Below are 19,881 nucleotides of genomic sequence, written 5' to 3'. Positions count from 1 at the left end.
GGCAATAACATGGTGAGTTATAAAGGGAAGGCTTTGAAAATAACAAAAGAAAGCTTTCTTCTAGCATGGTGCACTGCAGTGTGAACATTTTTGCTTTCTTTTTTAAATTATATTAAACTATCTACCTTTTTCAGCATTTATGTTCCATTTATGTAATAATAAAAAAATTTAAAAAAAGTTAGCCTACCTATGGAAACTATTTTACTTATTATTTAATTATTTGACATTGTGTAGTACAGCAGAAGTTTTTCAAACCAAAATTTAGAGTAATTGTTGAACAGCATTGTACATTGCTGGGTTTTTTTTTTTTATAACCATTTTTAATATTCTGACAGCCACAAAATGTAGTCACTTCCAACACGTTCTCACTCCCCAACATTTTCACTTTATAATAAATAATAATAAACAAAAACCGTCTTCAATTCATTCTTTCCATTGTCGCATAATGTTGCCTCCAAACAACTTGTTTAATTTAGGCCCTCTTAAATTACCACTTTCTAAATGTCTTTTTCTATTTTATTAATGATCGAGGTCCATTTTATGCAAGAAAGGTGAATCAAACGTTTTTTTAAACAATGATTTAATGCGTGCACCAGAGAGTGCGCCATGAAGCAATCGATGAAAGTCTGCTCAGGTACGTTCCCTTTTCTCACTGTGTTCTGTCACCAAGTTTCCCTATAGCTACTGTATCCCCCAACACTCTCTCAAACAAACAGGCACAGGAAGCAGAATTTCCACATTCCAGTCTGTGTTGTATAGATCTGAGCACACCCAGGCAGCGCACATACAGTAGAGTGACGCGACAGAGCTGCCCTCAGCGCTGTTGTGTTGCACTGATCTGAATGACAGCTCTATCATAGGAGCAACAGCTCACAATAATGACACCTGAAGGTAAGCGTCACATGTACATACTATTTGCACTAAGTTCACTATAGCTTGCCTTTGAATACATCCATGAACTGTAGTTGCCAGAGGGAATTTTAGTTGAAGTTTATATTGCTCCGGCAGAATATTTGGTCTTTTGGTCATTATAATAATACATTTCTATAATAATACACGTCGTAAGTTGACGTTTTCAGCTTTGCAATGAAAATTAGATTGTGTTTCGAGCGTTTTTATATTTTATTTCATCAGTGTTAACAAGGCCCATTGTGAAGTTGGGCTTGAGTAAAATAAAAGCTCCGTTATCTCAGAGGAAATTGGCGGAATGGGTGTAGCAGAGCGCATTGTTGTTGCATGAGATCATGTGGGGTAAGTTTGAATATAGCCTACCCATCGCTTTAATGCATTCGGTCACACATTAGGAGGGTAACATATTAGTGTACATGTAACATTCTTCCCTTTCCTCACCGTTTTAGTTAAAACAAACCTTGCGCTACAAACGCACTTTTACCTTTAACCCCACAGAATTGATCCTCTTTACACAATACACGGATAACTCAATCAGTCAGAATGCCTGACGTGATTTTAAAGAAAATCAGTTGACATGCTTATTTATTCCAGAGCACATAAAGAACACTAGGTTGTCTGATTGTTGTTGACAGCAATCAATAGTCATTCAGAAATAATTGCTCAGAAATTGTGTTCTCATGCAGTGTCGAAGGCTGGTTTAGTTAGATCCACTCATATGTAAAGGAAAACCTCAGCTGTATACAAACCATTGCGTCATTTCCTCACTAATATAGTGAAACAAACGTGTGTGTTTGTAACAGAGATCAGCACTTATCTTCTTGGCTCAAAATTTGGGCTCTTGTTTTGTTAGGACTTGCTTGCTGAGTTGATGCCAAGAGGTAATTTAAGCTAACATCGTTTCCCTCAAATGGCAATAAGTGCTTAAAAGAAAGAATTTAGAGCACTTTATGAATTTATGGACTTAATGTGGGACTGGGCATCTTAGATTAAATCTCTAAATGGAACTGCTCTATTCCATGTTATTGCTCTTATTATAATATTAGCTAACTTTTTGATTGCCTTTATTAAATCTGGATTTATGACATATTCTGCACATGGACAGATGAAATTCCCAAATGGTTATAGTTACAGTTGTATTAAGGCTGGTGATGGGTAAACAAACACCTGTTGATAATATCTATAATGAAATGAGTGTTTCAGCAGTACTGAATGGTTGGCCTGGTTTCTCATGCCTCGTTCCTGGTGTGGATCCTCTGTGTTGTCAGAGGGTATGCACATTCTACTTCCACTGGTTACATCAGGAAAGTTGGATGCCAGTGCTATACTGCTGGATTTAAGATGTGCAGTCCTCTGCAGTGCAGGAAAAAAGATATTGATACAAAGTTCTCTAAAAGACAACAAAATGTATTATAATTTCTTAAATTAAACGACAATTACCAAATTGCTGAAACCATGTCAATATTAAAAACTAATAAAAGTAACAATTTACTGAAAAAAAAAGTAAAACGGATGAATGTCCTATTGTTCTAAAGGCAGTGATGACAGGTCAATAATCAGTGCATGCATAAATTAAATGTTTTCATAGCTTTAGAATTTATAGTATATTCTTATGTTTAGTACATGAACAGTAAAGCACTAGCTGATGGAGACTCATTGTCTTGCACCTCAGCCATCAAAGGATATGCTTGCCATGTATTTGTTCGGTTTCCAACCAACCGTGAGGCACATGGTTTCCAGATAAGCTGTTTCTCCATGGACTCATGATCCCAGAGTCAACTCATCACCATGCCAGCTCTCACACAAATGACAACAGTGTCGAAGACCCAGCAGTGTTACTATGCAAATGGTATCTTTAGCTCTCTGCTCAACCTGAGCTAACAGATCCCTGGAGGTCAACCTAGAACATAACAGAAAGAGAGAGAAAAGATTAGGCATGCATGAGACATTTGGTATATTCAGCTCTTCAGATATACAGTATATGTAGAATAAGATGTAGTATGACCTCTGTGAAGTGTGTAATTTTTTCATTGTTAAAGTACTTTCTCCTAAAAGCAATTTGTTGGTTCACTTACCGAAAAACATTGATTTGAAAACTTCTGGCTCAACCAATGTTTGGGACAGGACTACCTGATTGTACAAACACTGGAAGATGGGGCAGGACAGAAGGGGCGGTAAAAGTTTGGGGAAATTGTTATTTTTGCCATTCTGATGGTGCGGCTAGTAATGTTGAAATTGCACTCTTCATCTTTCACTGCCAGTCAAACGTTTGGACACACCTACTTTATTAGTTCCATTTACCACATTTTTGAATAATCACAGCTATGAAATAACACAAATGGAAGTATATTGGTTCTTACCAAATGCTAAATCAAAACGTTCAAAAAAGTATAAAAAAATCTAAGTATCTTATATTTTAACTTCTTCATGATTTCCACCCTTTGCCTATTACGGCTCTGCACACTCTGTGCATTTCTCTTAACCAGCTTTATGAAGTGTCCACCTGGGATGCTTTTTAAACAGTATTGAAGGAGTTTCCATGTATGCACTTGTTGGCTGCTTATCCTTAACTGTCCAACTCATCCATAAATTGTGTACAAAACTAAATTCAAGCATGTAAGCACAAGTCTTTATATCAAAAGGGTTAAGATCAGGAAAAGCATAAATTCAGTCAAGTGTGTCCACTGTCCAAATATTTAACTGGTATTGTAACGTAAATGTGACAAATGTAACATTTTATCTTATACTTGTGTTACTCTCTTGTAGGACTTACCTTATTTTGGGGATTGTTCACTCTCCTCATGGTGCTCATGCCTGAAGGAAGATCTGGGGAATGTGGGTGTCCAGCAGCCACCATTTTGACTCAATTTCCATCAGATATACCTAAGGACACCTGCTGCTTAAACAACTCAGGATCCACATTCAACCAGGTGCCTTGGGTGGCTTTTTCATTACAGACACACCTGCAAGTTTTGGATCTGACTAACTGTAATATCAGTCACATTGATCACAGTGAAGTTGGAGAGACTTCCTTGAGAGAGCTATATCTTAGCCAGAACAGACTGTCATCTCTTCCAGCTGACTTCCTCACCAAAGCCTATAGTCTGGAAGTGCTGGACCTGGGAATTAATTATCTGACGCATCTACCCGACCGATTTCTGCAGAACTCCGACAATCTGCGGGTGCTGATCCTTGGACGGAACCAGCTGAGCTCTCTCCCAGGCTCACTCTTTAAGCCTTCTCTACAACATCTGGAGCTCTTTGAAAATCCCTGGGCTTGCACATGCACACTGTGGGAAGGGCTCCAGGGTGGTCGACATGAAAACTCTAGCATCTTTCAGGGTCTAGTTGTTAATCTGACCTGTGCCTCTCCTCAAAATCTTGCAGGACGGGCGGTATGGTCTTTGCAGACTAGTGACGTGTGCCACTTGGCCAACCTGACGGCTCTCTTCATTCTTCTTCCTCTTCTCCTTCTCCTCAGTTTGGTGCTCTGCTGGTGCTGTGGCAGGAAGAAGAAAAGGAAAGAGACCCTGTCATTCAGTCCAGCTCGCAAAAGGTCTAGCAGCTCACAGTGCAATAGATGGTGGCCACATGCCAAACTGCCCACTGGGGAGTCACCAGCATCTGTAGACAGTGGAAAGGAGGTCATACTGAGGAACCAGATGATACTTCAGCCCTCGTCCACCCTGCTAGACAGCACTCAGGACATCTATGAGGAAGTGGAGATCAAACTGGGCTCTGTGGACTCGCTGGCCCGTCCACCGTCCACTTGCTCCACTAAAGGGACTGCAGGCAAGCAGGACCTGGATGCAGTGAGTGTGAGCGAGGTGATGAAGGACTCAGCTGATCGGGAGAAAGCGTACCTGACTCAGTCCACTGAATACTACAGCTTAGTACCAGGGATTGAAATTGAGGATTCAGACCATGCTGAGTATGAGAGTGTGGACCTCTCATGACATTAAAGGAATGCCCTCATTTTATATATGGGATTATTATTATTATTATTATTTTTTTTTTTTTTGTCTATGTTGTTCAATTTTGTTAAACAACAATGTTGTTAAACTTTTCTTTGGATGCAAAAAGTACAACAAATGTTGTAAAGGAAGTGACTGCACCAATGCAAAACCATTCCTTTTGCGTACAACATGAATTAATTACTGCACTGATAATGTGTCAAATGGAGCTGTTTGCAGACTCGGTCTGTTGTCAAGGTAAGCTATCATATAGCTGTCACCTGGATAGTTTCGTTATATTGAGATTTTTATACTGTATGTCCTCCTGCAAAAAATAAGTTTTGCGAACGTTTTATTATCATAATATTACTTTGTGTTTCACATTCAGTTGCAGTGCATATGTATTTGTTGTTGCATAAAATATAATTGTAAAGGAGAACAATAATTTTCTTTATCATATATTTGCATTCATGGATAAATTCTAGAGACCTGCAATTCTCTATCTATTACTTGATGTAACTCTTAAAATGTAATATTATTTGTATAACCTAAATGGTCTGGTTGATTTAGATTAAATAACATTTGTTACTTACCACATGAAGCATATTTTTTAGGTTACTTGACAAAACGTTTATTACAGTGTTTGAGAGTTTGGCATGTTTCTCTTTTTTTTTTTTCTTTTTTTATGTTTATGGTCATTCTATAAATGAAATGGTAGAACAACAAATCTAGGCCAATATCTAAAAAGGACTTCTTTATCTTTTCTCTTTTTTTAGTAACAAAAGGATACTTGGAATTATGGATGTGTGGAGTTCCACTGGAAAATAATTTCTGTATGAATTTAATTTGAGTATTAATAGGTAATCCTTAAAGTGTGAAAGGCACTACTCTTGGCTTCAAAAATTTATTGGACAAACATTAATGTTTTAAAGGCTTATGTTCATTTCTTTTAGTCTTAATTGCAAAATCTACACTCTAATGCAAATGCACAACATTAAATTTATATGCAATACAATAAACTCTTTAATATAAAAATTTAAAATTTGTTAATTGTTCTTGGACACATTTGCCCTAAGGGACAATATAATTTGATTAAATATGACATGAATATACCACTTTCAGAGTCTCACACTGGCCTTCACAAGACACATTTATCTGCTTCTGGTATAGTATATTTTTATTAAACATAGAAAAGATATTTGTATAGAAGTAGCCTGGGCATTATGAAAACCAGGAACATGTACACAAGGCTGTAAGGCCTACGTGACTATTGCTATGAAAAACACACGCATGCTGTCTTAGCTTACCTAAAAATTACCAAAAAAAAAAGTAGTTTTTAAAAATGGATTGGTTGCCAGTATTCCACCATTAGATAGAAGTCAGAAGGTCTGTTAAATAATGGTGGCAAAAAGTGGGGAAGCATGCCCATTGGCTAAGATAAAAGAAATGTACGTTTACTGGCTTAAAGGTGATAACAGTAATTTATAAAAATGAGAGGTTTGAACAGGATAGTCAGATGAACAGCTGGCACCTCAGGTTTTGTTGTTTTGCTCAATAAAGCCTAACCTTTGACATCTGGAACTCCTTGACTTCGAGAGTTTTCTTGCAGAGAGGGAAAAGGACTTCGATATTCCACAACACTGGGCCCCCATAATGACCCAGCACATTCATCGGTGGCTGAAATCACTCAGCAGTAATAAAAACCTCTGATTTCCTCTTGTGTGGGATTTTGTAATTAAAGCATTGGGTTACTCAGAAACAATAAAACTGGGCACACTAATGGACTCATAGGCATCTCTTCCTGCCATACCTGAGGAGAGAGCATTAAATTGTGGGGTCTGTGTGTACTTTAGAGTTGTGAATATCTATTTTAAAACCCTGTTCTAACAGGCACACGATTACACTCGCAAACAAGAGCTTTATACAGCACTGGTCTATCATTTAGAAGTTGCATCACTATAAGAACATTGCAATTATGATCATTAAGAATTCATTAGTTCAAGACATTTAATTAAGGACTTACCAAGAGGGTCGTATTTCACTAAAACAAAGAAACTTGTTACCCGGACTCAAACAAAGCTGCCCCTTGATTGCTGAATGTGCAGCATATATAGATAGATAGTTTTTAAGTTTAATACTTAATCCATTGCTGAATGGAGGAATTCCAAAGAACCATTCAAAGATTCTTTAGGGACAGTGAAGATGTGACATTTCCTTCACAAAATTTCCTCTTCAAACACTGTGTGCTGGAAGTGACCCACTCATGTCTATGGCAAATTTAAGAACCACTTTAAAATATGTGCCCTTTTAATGCAATTGCATTATCTCCTGTAAATTATTGCTTCTGCTAATCAAGTTTTTAATTAAGTTTAATAAGGGATGCCTACGGTTTCATTGTTGAATGTAGCTACTACTACACAGTATACCTATAGGAACTTTTTATTCCGTTTCTTCTCACCTCATTGAGTTCAGCTTGAAAACAGTATCCCAAAGTGAAGTCTGGGGGTAAATAATCATTGAACAATACATTATGGTTTGATGGTAGGCTACTGCTTGTTCTGCCAGTTCACTGTGTGTGCTACCGCCGCCTAGTGATATTGATTTTTCTGCAATCAGAGAACTGTCTAATTCTTATTCTCGTTCAAAGGATTGTAATAGTTTTTTTGGCGAAAACAAAAGGTGAAATTTCTCTCTAATAGTCGATGGGCTTGAAACACTGAGGTAAGAATTACTTGTACTACAATAACAAAAGTGTGACTACATAGTAGAAACTTTTTTAAGTAAATTCTTTGTGTTGTTCCTAGTGTATCATGACTGTGTCCTACACTCTTAAGGTGGCAAATGCTAGGTTTGGAGGGTTCACAAAGTTGCTCTTCAGGTGGAGAGGAAGCATTTACAAGCTATTTTTTTACTGAGAATTCCTCGTCTTCTGTTTGCTGTACAGCTTCTTCAGTGTTTTATACAGGTACCATAAAATTTTTAAGTTCAGATCTTTCTAATAATCTGATCAAATGTGCCAATAACCTTCATTTACACTTAATCATTAGAATGACAATTGTATCCAGACAAATTACTTAAACTTATTAACAACATTAGAAATGCTGTTAGACAAACTTACAAGGTTAACCAGAACGATAGGCTACAAGCTAATTAAGAGACTGAATAGCATATGATAGAGAGTAGAGTAGAAGTTCATTTTTAAGGCAGAATGAGAACGGAAAGTGCCTTAGTATAGAGGGTTATGATTTAGGTAATCATGGAAGTGCTGCCTTATGTCTTTCTTGAGGATTGTGAGAGGCCCATAAAGTAGAGCTTGGAAGATCATACCACAACTGAAGATTCTAGAAAATGCCATGTTGTGATGGTACCTCCAGGCTCTACTCTACTACAGTGTGCAGGTTGGAACAATAAGTCCAGGATGGATGATAAAGAACCCAACGAGTGTGCTAAATACAAAAGATTAGATGGCAACACTTGCAGTAAATAAACTAGATAGGTACAGTTTGTCAAGACAACCTTTGATGTTAGCTTGACAAGCCTTGTCTGAAAATGTAAACTAGTTTTAAAAGTTTGACAGTTAAACAAACATTACAGTAAGACAAACCTCCTGCTTGCTAGATAGATAGCTAGATAAAAATATTATCAGATAGTTAGATAAACCATCTGAGATATACCTATACATTATAGATAGATAGAGATAGAGATATGTATATATAGAGAGAAAGAGAGTCTCTCTAGCAAGTCAGTCCACTGTCAGCCATCTTTGGAATACTCTTGGGAAGCTATTTCCAGTCATGCCAATGCAGCTCCTATCTACTTGAATGGGGGAACACAGAAATCTCAAAAACGGTTGGTGAAGATTACGATCAAAGAACATATTTCAAATCAGCAAGTAAATGTGATAATATTGAAATCATACATTGTGCTTCTTTAACTCATATTACGCTAATACACGCAATTTTCCTGGCTTGTATAGCTAATGCGCACACGTGTTAGCGAGTTGATTGATAGGCAATGTCTGTATCTAAAAGGTGATTGGCCCTTCTACCTGACTTCCTTTCTACATTCGTTGACCGTTGAGCGCTTCTTGGTTGAGCGTTCCAATTTCTCCCATTCATTTAGATAGAAGTGGCCCGTCTCTGCTAAATACTCTCTGCTTAAAGCAGAGTAGAGGCCTTTTATGGGTTTGTTTACATTTGAATTGTTGAATTGACAGTTGGAGTTTGAATTCACAAAAGTTCTGTCAATGTAATTCTGTGGGATTTTAAAAAAATTTTTTTGACATAGCAGAACAGTCTGAAGGTCTGTTCCAGGTTTGGTGGATGAAGCTTGAAAGTTCTAGGGAGTTAATGTTAGAAAATTTGGTCTTGACTAATGGACCCAGAAACAAGCTTGTAGAATAACAGAATGTTAGCTTTTTCAGGCAAACTTAGGGAAATTGTATTTGTGTTTTTGAAGAACCCATGTCGTACAGGTGTATCCTCAACAATGAACAACAGGATCTGTTTGAGCAACTTGCATGTCATTGCAACAAGTTTGCTAAACTCATCCCTATGTCCTTTGTTCTTGGTGAACAAAAGTGTATCATAGCAACTTTTTTTGGCCATAGCAACATAAATAGTTAACTAATGGATTCCTTAGATAAAATGGTCAGTGGTCCTTTTTAGGCTTCTATGTCACACAGGTGTTTCAGTGATGTATACAATACAAGCTGTCCCCTGCCAGATAACTTGATGATGGTTGTATCTGGGAATGTTCATGGCACCAATGAAAGAGGGCGTCTGCTGAGGCGCACCCTGATGAGGTACGCAAATCTCTCATCAGTTCTTATCCTGTGCTCCATTAGTACACAAGTGCACAAGCAATTCCCAACTCTGGTGGACATTGTGGAGGTAGATAAGATTTCTTAACTTTGTTTCTGAAAATTATTGGGATGAATTTGAAAACAAGGACTGGATTCCTTTTCCCCCAAGGGTTTCTAACAAAGGTCAAAATTAATCTAATCAAGTCAACAGCCACTGTATTTGCTGTTCCAATTGACTTATTTGCACTTAATATGACAAAATGTTGATCATACAGTGAATTCTTGTAATTGTTAGCAATTATTAACCAGAAAATATTTATTTCATACATTGTTTTGCACACAGGATTCATGACTGCAGAGGAGCTCAAGAAACTAAACCATCTGTACTCTGATTTTAACAAATACTGGATGCCACTTACATGGTTTGTAAACCTGGCATCACAAGCAAGAAGGGCATGTGAAAGATGATATAGCCTTGAGATTGCTTATGGATGTAAGGATGTTTAAACAGGTCAAAATGAGGCATACATGTAATAAAGGCACAATAACAGCTTCCCTCTTATGTGTCAGGAGCTGAATAACTACAAGTCAAAATGCAGCATGCTCTTCCACTATGACTGGATCAGCATTCCCTTGGTGTACACACAGGTGAAACATCTTTCACAGACTACTTATCACAGAATGCTTATACAAATGATCTTGGGTATGGCTTAATGTATGCCCCTCACGTCATCTAAATTGTGTCTTGATGCAGGTTGTGACCCTGGCTGTGTACTCCTAATTTACATTCTGTCTATCTGGGTGACAGTTTGTGAAATCTGAGAATCGTGATGAGTACAGAGTTCATCTGGACCTGTATGTTCCAGTTTTCACTCTACTGAAATTCTTATTTTATGCGGGCTGGTTAAAGGTATGATGGAGTAGCATGCTCTATACATTGTAATACAAAACATGTAATTTTTCCTGAAGATCAAGGCTGCAACATGTCAAGTGTAGATTTTGTGTTCTTGAAGGTAGGGGAACTTATTATCAACCCATTTGGAGAAGATGATGATGATTTTGAAACTAACCAACATATAGATCGAAACATTCAGGTCAGTAAATAAATAAATTCCCTCCCCCTTTCAAAGGACTCAGATAAATAATCATAAGCACTTATGGCAACATTTGTTTTTAATAGGTTTCTATGCTGTAGATGACATATACCAAAACCTTCCTCCCCTTGAGAAGTGCAAATACTGGGTGGATAAGGGCCCCTCACATCCTTCTGCCACTATGAAGCCAATCTTCATGGGATCAACACATGACATAAAATGAGGTAAAATGATAAGCTGTAATACTTTTTTAATAATTTCAGACAGCAAAATAAACTACCCAGGTTTATATATTAGGGAAAAGGTCAAAATACAGAAGCATTTTCCCAATGGCTTAATCTTCACATAAATTTCATGTGATGTTGACACTGCCAATATACATATTACTGATATTTTTCCATTTGGTTAACTATAGAATTATATATATATATATATATATATATATATATATATATATATATATATATATATATTATTATTATTATTATTATTATTATTATTTATTTATTTATTTATTTTTCAACAGTAAACATATCTTGAATCAAAGATGTTAGTATTGACTTTTAAGTTCATGAAGGTGAAAAAAACAATTGCAGTGCCATTAAGGAAATTCTCAGGCCAAGTGTTTTTGTGGACAATGGCTGCATGTTTCTCAACACTGCTTCTAAAATTTCTTCAATTCTTTGAATATTGTTATTAATATATTAATATATTATTTTTAATGTCTATACAAAAGTACACCCCCCCCCCCTTTGAAATCAATGCTTACATGTCAAAATAATTTATATTTTGTTAAAAAATAATGACCATATTCATGTAATTTATATTTGCAATAACAAAGTCACAAGCCAGATTCTATCCCAATTTCATAGCATTTTATTTTATTTTTTCATTTTGTAATAAAACAGTTAAGTAACAGAGTTGAATGCCACATTTCAGAATTGAATATTGGGTAACATGGGTTGGGGAGTAACGGAATACATGTAACGGGATTACGTATTTAAAATACAAAATATAAGTAACTGTATTCCACTACAGTTACAATTTAAATCATTGGTAATTAGAAATCAGTTACATTCAAAAAGTATTTTGATTACTGAAGAGATTACTTTGCATTTTATTGTCATTTGTTTCATTTAATATTTAGTCCTTTCAGATGGAAAACATTTATACATATAAATGATGCGATCCAAAGTGCATTTGAACAGCGGTGAAACACTTTCTTATGATGTGTTACATTCATACGAGCAGACAGAGAAGTTAGTTTGAAGTAAGTTTGGAGCAGAAGAAATAGAAATAAACCTTACATTTCTTTCAAGAAAATTCACGTTGGATCATAATTTCTTTTTTTCTAGTAAGACCTTTGATTGTATTATTGATAATAATTTTAGAATTGTTTTCCTGTAAAAATATCTAAAAATCCTTAAAACAAGATCAGTTTATTTTATCTTGCTTTAGAAACAACACATAAGCATAGGATATTTAGGTTTTTCAGAGAATGTATTTTTAACATGTGTATTTTGTCTTACTGTTCTGGCAGAGTTTTTATAGTCAAAACAAGTAATAAAATCTACCAGTGCTGAAGAAGTAATCCAGAGTATTTAGAATATGTTACTGACCTTGAGTAATCTAACGGAATACGTTACAAATAAAATTTTACAGCATGTATTCTGTAATTTGTAGTGGAATACATTTCAAAAGTAACCCTCCAAACCCTGTGTGTGTGTGTGTGTGTATATACAGGTGCATCTCAATAAATTAGAATGTCGTGGAAAAGTTCATTTATTTCAGTAATTCAACTCAAATTGTGAAACTGGTGTATTAAATAAATTCAATGCACACAGACTGAAGTAGTTTAAGTCTTTGGTTCTTTTAATTGTGATGATTTTGGCTCACATTTAACAAAAACCCACCAATTCACTATCTCAAAAAATTAGAATACATCATAAGACCAATAAAAAAAAACATTTTTAGTGAATTGTTGGCCTTCTGGAAAGTATGTTCATTTACTGTATATGTACTCAATACTTGGTAGGGGCTCCTTTTGCTTTAATTACTGCCTCAATTCGGCGTGGCATGGAGGTGATCAGTTTGTGGCACTGCTGAGGTGGTATGGAAGCCCAGGTTTCTTTGACAGTGGCCTTCAGCTCATCTGCATTTATTGGTCTCTTGTTTCTCATTTTCCTCTTGACAATACCCCACAGATTCTCTATGGGGTTCAGGTCTGGTGAGTTTGCTGGCCAGTCAAGCACACCAACACCATGGTCATTTAACCAACTTTTGGTGCTTTTGGCAGTGTGGGCAGGTGCCAAATCCTGCTGGAAAATGAAATCAGCATCTTTAAAAAGCTGGTCAGCAGAAGGAAGCATGAAGTGCTCCAAAATTTCTTGGTAAACGGGTGCAGTGACTTTGGTTTTCAAAAAACACAATGGACCAACACCAGCAGATGACATTGCACCCCAAATCATCACAGACTGTGGAAACTTAACACTGGACTTCAAGCAACTTGGGCTATGAGCTTCTCCACCCTTCCTTCAGACTCTAGGACCTTGGTTTCCAAATGAAATACAAAACTTGCTCTCATCTGAAAAAGAGGACTTTGGAACACTGGGCAACAGTCCAGTTCTTCTTCTCCTTAGCCCAGGTAAGACGCCTCTGACGTTGTCTGTGGTTCAGGAGTGGATTAACAAGAGGAATATGACAACTGTAGCCAAATTCCTTGACATGTCTGTGTGTGGTGGCTCTTGATGCCTTGACCCCAGCCTCAGTCCATTCCTTGTGAAGTTCACCCAAATTCTTGAATCGATTTTGCTTGACAATAATAAGGCTGCGGTTCTCTTGGTTGGTTGTGCATCTTTTTCTTCCACACTTTTTCCTTCCACTCAACTTTCTGTTAACATGCTTGGATACAGCACTCTGTGAACAGCCAGCTTCTTTGGCAATGAATGTTTGTGGCTTACCCTCCTTGTGAAGGGTGTCAATGATTGTCTTCTGGACAACTGTCAGATCAGCAGTCTTCCCCATGATTGTGTAGCCTAGTGAACCAAACTGAGAGACCATTTTGAAGGCTCAGGAAACCTTTGCAGGTGTTTTGAGTTGATTAGCTGATTGGCATGTCACCATATTCTAATTTTTTGAGATGGTGAATTGGTGGGTTTTTGTTAAATGTGAGCCAAAATCATCACAATTAAAAGAACCAAAGACTTAAACTACTTCAGTCTGTGTGCATTGAATTTATTTAATACACCAGTTTCACAATTTGAGTTGAATTACTGAAATAAATGAACTTTTCCACAACATTCTAATTTATTGAGATGCACCTGTATATATATTACTGTTAATCAACCCTGTTACTCTTGAATGTAACTGGGTTCAAAGTAACATGGTTGAGTTCTCATATTAGCAAACACACAAAATATGGCAAGCACATGTCTATTCTAATGCCATATTGACATTGAGGGCAATCTACAGATTCTCATAAAATGTATTTATTTGTAATTAATAAATGACATTGATCTATAATTTAGGTAACAGTGTTGAAGTTTGACCAGTTCCTCCAGTGTAAAGATCATAATATCACTGAAAACACAGAAAAAAGAATTAAATAAAAACCTTCCATCTTCCCATGGGATTCAGGAAATAAGACAATGTCACTTCCTGTTGAACATGTGATTTATGGAATATTCCAAATAGGGGTGAATGTGTTCAGGTAAAAGTGTAGAGTCATTAGTATGGGACACACACACACAAAAAAATAAAATGATGAATTACTCATGACCAAATGTGTTTTAGACATAAAATAAACAATGATTCTACAAATTAATGCAAAAAAGAGAAATAATTTATAAGCACTTAATGTTGTAACTTTTTTTTTTTTTTTTAACATACATGTATGTTGTCATGAATGTAATTTACCTTAATTTTAAAAGGGAGTTTAAACTTACTTAAGATGCATAGTGGCAAATGTAAAGTCAGTGGGATGCAAATGGCACCACAATCGTGGCATCACCCTTGAAGAAGAAAACATAGAGACAGGTGCTGTGGCAATGGCAATATGCAATGCATGTTTAATTAGGCACCATGATGTGAGGAAAATGTGTCAAGCTAAAAATACAATCTACATTTGTGTATCAGAGCCTTGAAAATGTGACTGAACTCCTATTGTCTGTTTATATTCATGATATTGTATTTATTAGGATACTTGATAATGAACATAACGAATCTGTACCATCCAATCAATCAATCAATCAATGCTTGCCATCAGTGTGTGGCCGACTACACACAAAATACAAAAGCAGAGGAGCAAAGGCCTACAGCAACTGTGTCTGTGCTGCTGCAGAGCAAAATATGAACGTGAGCGCTCTCAGAACACTTGAAAACCCTTCAAAGATTAAAATCTTGCCACTACCTCAGAAAAAAACATATCAAGTCAACACCAGAAATGGCTGGGGTCACCGGAAACTAAAGGAACAGCAAATCAAGAAGTCCCCTAAATAAATTGTGCAACTTCAGATACTTCAACTTTCATCATAAGTTAAATCTTGACACATTTGTCAGGACAGTAATTGTGAACCTCATCTCTCATACATTGTAAATACTAACAGCTCAAACAAATAGTAATTTTTTGATATTTTCGCTATTAAGTTACAATTACACTATAAACCCTAAAGTTGTCATTAATAAAAAAAAAATTAAAAGTGCACTTTTTTGTCATGTCATGTAATTGTTATGTCGTCCTGGACATACACTGACACCTAGTGCCATGGATGCAGCAACATTCAAAGTCAATAGCTTTCAGTTACCAATGCCATTGTAGAAATTCACTATTTATGGTCAGACATGATTATTTTAATCCATGAAGACCAAAAACAGGGTGAGTTAAACGAGTAGAATTCGGCTGGTCATGTGATCCCAATATGGCTGTCCCCATGAGGGGACTCGCTCCATGTAGAATTTAACAGCTTTTATAAGATTACTTATATGACTGAGGTCATCTCATTTGGGTGGTCACGGTTTTATACAAATGTTTCAAAATTACAATTAATCCATTTAAGAGTACAATTTATGCGGGAAAAATGAGACCACTTAAAGTGGTCCTTATTTTAAAAAAAAAAGTAATTGAAATATATTTTCAAATTGGAACACAAATAGCCTTGTTTTTGTTTCTTAAATTTCTTCTGCCACAAGATTGAAAGATTTTAGTATTTATAACTCAAAATTATCCAAGCAGAAAATTAAGATTATGGGTAATATCCATAAGACTTTCCACTTACATTATGCTTGGGAAAGGCATGGAGCGCTTTTGACTGTTGTTATAGTTCGTAGCAAGTTATTTTCAGCGAAATCATCTTAGGATCATCAGGTTAGTGTTCCCTTAAGTGAACTTTCAAGAATTCTGTTGAATGTAGTAAATGTTTCTCAGAATAAGTTATTACAAAATTGCAGCATTACATTAAAATTTGAGAAGCCACTAAATTTTGTGGAGAATTAAGCATTTAATGACTAACCCCGAGTCGAGGCTTCTCATCTTCTATATACACCGTTCTATAAAATGAACTGAGCTAATTCAATCCTTCATTGAATACTACATTAATTTATACTCTAATCACAGATCTGAGTTTCATTTATACATATCACGTCCCTCACAAAATTCCTTGACATGGGAACCTAGTATATTACACATACATTGTTAATAACCTGGATTAATTTAATGTAAATGTACACAAATATTCCAATGACTCTGGGGGGGAGAAAAAAAAAAAAAAAAAATACAGGGTATTTCAGTCAGTGCACCTGGGGTTTTTCAAGGAGGTTACAATCTGTTAATGCAGTATGCATTAAGTATAATGCAGTAAGTATCTGATGGAAGATGCTGCAAAAGGTGACAAACTTTAGCCACACCACTGGTCATTACACTGAAGAGAACAAATATTCTTCATGGCTACCAGTGTACATGGAACAAAATACTGGAAAAATAACTAACCAACAAATAAAACTTTATGAAAAGACCAGAGCAACATGCAGAGTTGGGGTATTTTCTTTAATGGTCATATCAAAGAGAGCTGTACATTTATTTGCCTTTCTTGGCTTTAATCTTCCTCAGGTAGAATTCCAGTTCTTTGCCTTCAAGGACATAGCCATCAGCCCTTCCACACTGTCCAGGTCTGGAGGCAATGCAGGCTGGGGAGAAACACAAAACCAAACATTAAAACATTGAAATCTGTAGGCAAGATCACTGCAGACATTTCAGTGCATTATCAGAAGTGGTATGAGCTCAGCACTGTTGCATCAGTAGCAGAACTGGTTAAAGGTTTCATCATATCCACATTAATAACATTTAAAGACTTGTAAAAAGAGGACTTACCAAGAAGCTTTCCTTGCTGGAACTGCTCCTCCAATAGAGGACTGATCTTGCTGTTCTTTCGGCGGTCATTAAGCTTCTTTTGGACCTTTTTCGATCTCTTCTTGTTCAGAATCTCATCTTCCTCAGGGGTCTGGATTGACATATCAAACATGGCAATTGGTCATTTGCATACATCACCTTTTCAGGTGCACTTCTTGCTCGAAAAATGTCAACACCAATATTCTTATGTTTTTTTTTTTATAAAGCAGGTCTTCTCAGAGTCTTAAACTGCATCACCTTTCATTCAGTAGCAGAACTGGACAATGTTATCATCAAAGAAAGACCAACATCAAAAGCAACAAAACCCCAAATTTAAAATGCAAAAAAACTTAGTTAAGCATTAGCTTACCAGCTTGGCACCCTTCTTCCTTCCAAGCGGGATGGCGTAGTGAGACTCATACCACTGTCTGTAAGGAGTGCTGTCCACAAGGACCACACAGTTCTTGACCAGGGTTTTGGTTCTCACCAGCTCATTGTTAGAGGCATTGTACACCACATCGATGATCCTGGTCTTGCGAGTACAACCTGTAATCATTGATAACACATTTGTAAAAGCAGCCGGAGGCTTTGCATCAAGCTCAGATACAGGAAAGATAAAGTCAAACATGCCTTTCTCAGAGTTGGAACATAACCATATCCATCATAGACATTCAGCAGCAGAACTGGACAGGATATCTTCATTGAAAGACCAACAGGTGATCTATACCTGTACAAACAGTTCCAACACTTAGAAATGCTTACATTCTGAACCCCATGAGAAGTTGCCCACATCAAGTCTCAAAGCACGGTATTTCTTGTTTCCACCACGGACCCTTACTGTGTGGATGCGACGAGGTCCAATCTGCAGAAGAAAAAGAACGATTGAGGCAATCTTACATAAACATATACAAAGAGGCATTAAAACAATGAGTGTGGCCATGTGTCAGAGTAACTATGACTAATCCTAACACTGGAAGGTCAAAGACTTCGACCAAAACGGCCAAAAATGACCAACCTAAGGATGTGTTTACATCACTCACATTGCCAAAGACAAAGGTACATTATCAAGGCCACACGTGCTCGTGCAGGTTTACCTTGGTGTTTGCTGGAGGACGCCCGAGCTCATATTTCCTTTTCTTGTGAACGGGCTTGCGTTTGCCACCGGTCTTACGGCGTTTGTGCCAGTTGTCCCTTGAGATACCTTTAATATAATGAGATTATGAAATGCGTTAGAATCACTTCTGAGTGAACACAAGCCATCTATTTCTATAGTAAGCTTGAGTGTTCAGTTCTCCAAGGTGTTTATCCGCATTATAAAATCGGATTCCGCTATAGGATTCATCATACACACTCAAGCTTAAAAAATAGCCTGTGCAGAAAATCAAACCAGTTCAGTATACTTCGTACCAAAGCAAAAATATTCACCTTAGCGTCAAGCTAACAGACTTAATAGGAAGCTTCGATTAATAGCACATTTGTTAAAGCGAATAGCCATTTAATTTATTGAAACATCGTTTATGACGAAAATATATGAATATAACTACAGCTGGGAAACAATGATACATTTTCAGTTAACGTTAGCTCGCCATTAAGGCTACCTGTAGTTGATACATGACGCATGTCATGCCAACACATTTCTCCTTTAAATTATACTTCACAAACAGAAAACTTAGTTATCTAGGTATAACTATACATAGCAAAACAGCCTTGAACTCGTCCCGGTGCATAACTACGGCATTATCTGCACTCTAAATGCTATTTGAGAGCACTGTACCCCGTGAGCGCAGCCATCTTGAGACATGTCTCCAATCACTTGGCAAACTTCTAATGCGAAAATGTTAAAATAGACATTTAACAGTACGATTTAAAACCATACCGATGGAAATCTACTGTTGCTATGTACCACAGAACGAGTTTAATGAAAATGCTCATCAGATAGCGCAGATGATGACGGATTGTTGCAGCGATCAGATAGTGAAAACACGTACCCATTCTCAGGCGCCCGGCTAGAAAGAGGAACAGCAAAGGCTCATGGGCGGGTTTCAAGCAACAACATATCGCGAGACTGACGTGAAGAATTCTTCGCTGTACATCTTTCGTTTATTGTTCAGCGAGAAAACACTTGACCGCCACCACGTGTTGGTAGTTCTTTAGTGAAAACCTTTCCCATCTAGTTCTGGAATCCTACACGTGTTTTGATGTAAGAGAGACAAAAATGTGCAGTGCTTAGGAGGACCCGAGAGCACAAAATACACTAAGGGGGGCATGTTTTTGAACGAGTTGTTAAACTTTAAATTTATAGATAACATAGATATTATAAAGAAAACATTGGCATTTATATTGTCACTGTACTAAATCCAAAAAATGATTAAAAATTATCTGTAAAATATTATCTTATATAAATGTTATATTAAAAGTATTTTTCATTTATTAAGTTTACTGTGTATATTTTTTCTTATCTTTTTTCACTATTATAGTAATGTTAGATGTATAAACCTGAAGAGAAACATTTTAAACTAAATTAAAATATATTTGTAAAGTGCTTAAGAAGAAGAATGAATGTTTGAATGTCAAACTTTTTTTTTTAAACTTTTTTTCTTTGACATATTCCGTGGACCCCTACCACCCACTTCTGACCCCCTGTGGGTCCCCGGACCTATTAAAAAAAACCTGCATTAGACAATCCATAAGTTATTCCAATTGAGCAAGGGACTTGATCCCAAGAAGCTCCAGGGAGAG

The 19,881-nt window shown here is 36.6% G+C and overlaps 2 protein-coding genes, 3 non-coding genes and 1 pseudogene across 6 annotated transcripts; 2 read left to right on the top strand and 4 right to left on the bottom strand.

The window, feature by feature from the left end:
* The first annotated feature begins 750 nt into the window (after positions 1-750).
* LOC127440471 (leucine-rich repeat-containing protein 52-like) lies at positions 751-6,437 on the top strand. Of its 2 annotated transcripts, XR_007897135.1 has the most exons (3): positions 751-891; positions 3,676-5,120; positions 5,639-6,437. XR_007897135.1 is itself a non-coding variant. In XM_051697076.1 (2 exons), the coding sequence occupies exons 1-2, from the start codon at positions 879-881 to the stop codon at positions 4,863-4,865; spliced, it is 1,203 nt and encodes a 400-aa protein (XP_051553036.1). In that variant the 5' UTR covers positions 751-878; the 3' UTR covers positions 4,866-6,437. The 2 variants fall into 2 exon arrangements, 1 of the variants encoding a protein (XP_051553036.1); XM_051697076.1 differs by having other exon boundaries at positions 3,676-6,437.
* Positions 6,438-7,484: 1,047 nt separating this feature from the next.
* LOC127440478 (bestrophin-4-like) lies at positions 7,485-10,940 on the top strand (annotated as a pseudogene).
* Positions 10,941-16,781: 5,841 nt separating this feature from the next.
* On the bottom strand, positions 16,782-19,187 carry LOC127440487 (40S ribosomal protein S8). The gene is made up of 6 exons (XM_051697107.1): positions 19,131-19,187; positions 18,237-18,343; positions 17,905-18,004; positions 17,513-17,688; positions 17,125-17,254; positions 16,782-16,940 (listed from the first exon to the last, which is right to left on the bottom strand). The coding sequence occupies exons 1-6, from the start codon at positions 19,132-19,134 to the stop codon at positions 16,831-16,833; spliced, it is 627 nt and encodes a 208-aa protein (XP_051553067.1). The 5' UTR covers positions 19,135-19,187; the 3' UTR covers positions 16,782-16,830.
* Positions 17,374-17,442, bottom strand: LOC127441726 (small nucleolar RNA SNORD38). The gene has a single exon (XR_007897388.1). It is a non-coding gene; the product is annotated as a small nucleolar RNA SNORD38 (small nucleolar RNA).
* On the bottom strand, positions 18,080-18,185 carry LOC127441727 (small nucleolar RNA SNORD46). The gene has a single exon (XR_007897389.1). It is a non-coding gene; the product is annotated as a small nucleolar RNA SNORD46 (small nucleolar RNA).
* LOC127441724 (small nucleolar RNA SNORD55/SNORD39) lies at positions 18,421-18,492 on the bottom strand. Its single transcript, XR_007897386.1, has one exon. It is a non-coding gene; the product is annotated as a small nucleolar RNA SNORD55/SNORD39 (small nucleolar RNA).
* Positions 19,188-19,881: the final 694 nt, after the last annotated feature.

The sequence above is a fragment of the Myxocyprinus asiaticus genome, chromosome 5, assembly GCF_019703515.2.
Source record: "Myxocyprinus asiaticus isolate MX2 ecotype Aquarium Trade chromosome 5, UBuf_Myxa_2, whole genome shotgun sequence".
In the NCBI taxonomy this organism is placed as follows: domain Eukaryota; kingdom Metazoa; phylum Chordata; class Actinopteri; order Cypriniformes; family Catostomidae; genus Myxocyprinus; species Myxocyprinus asiaticus.
Note: the sequence above shows the minus strand (reverse complement) of the source record. Positions and strands in the feature narration are given on the sequence as shown.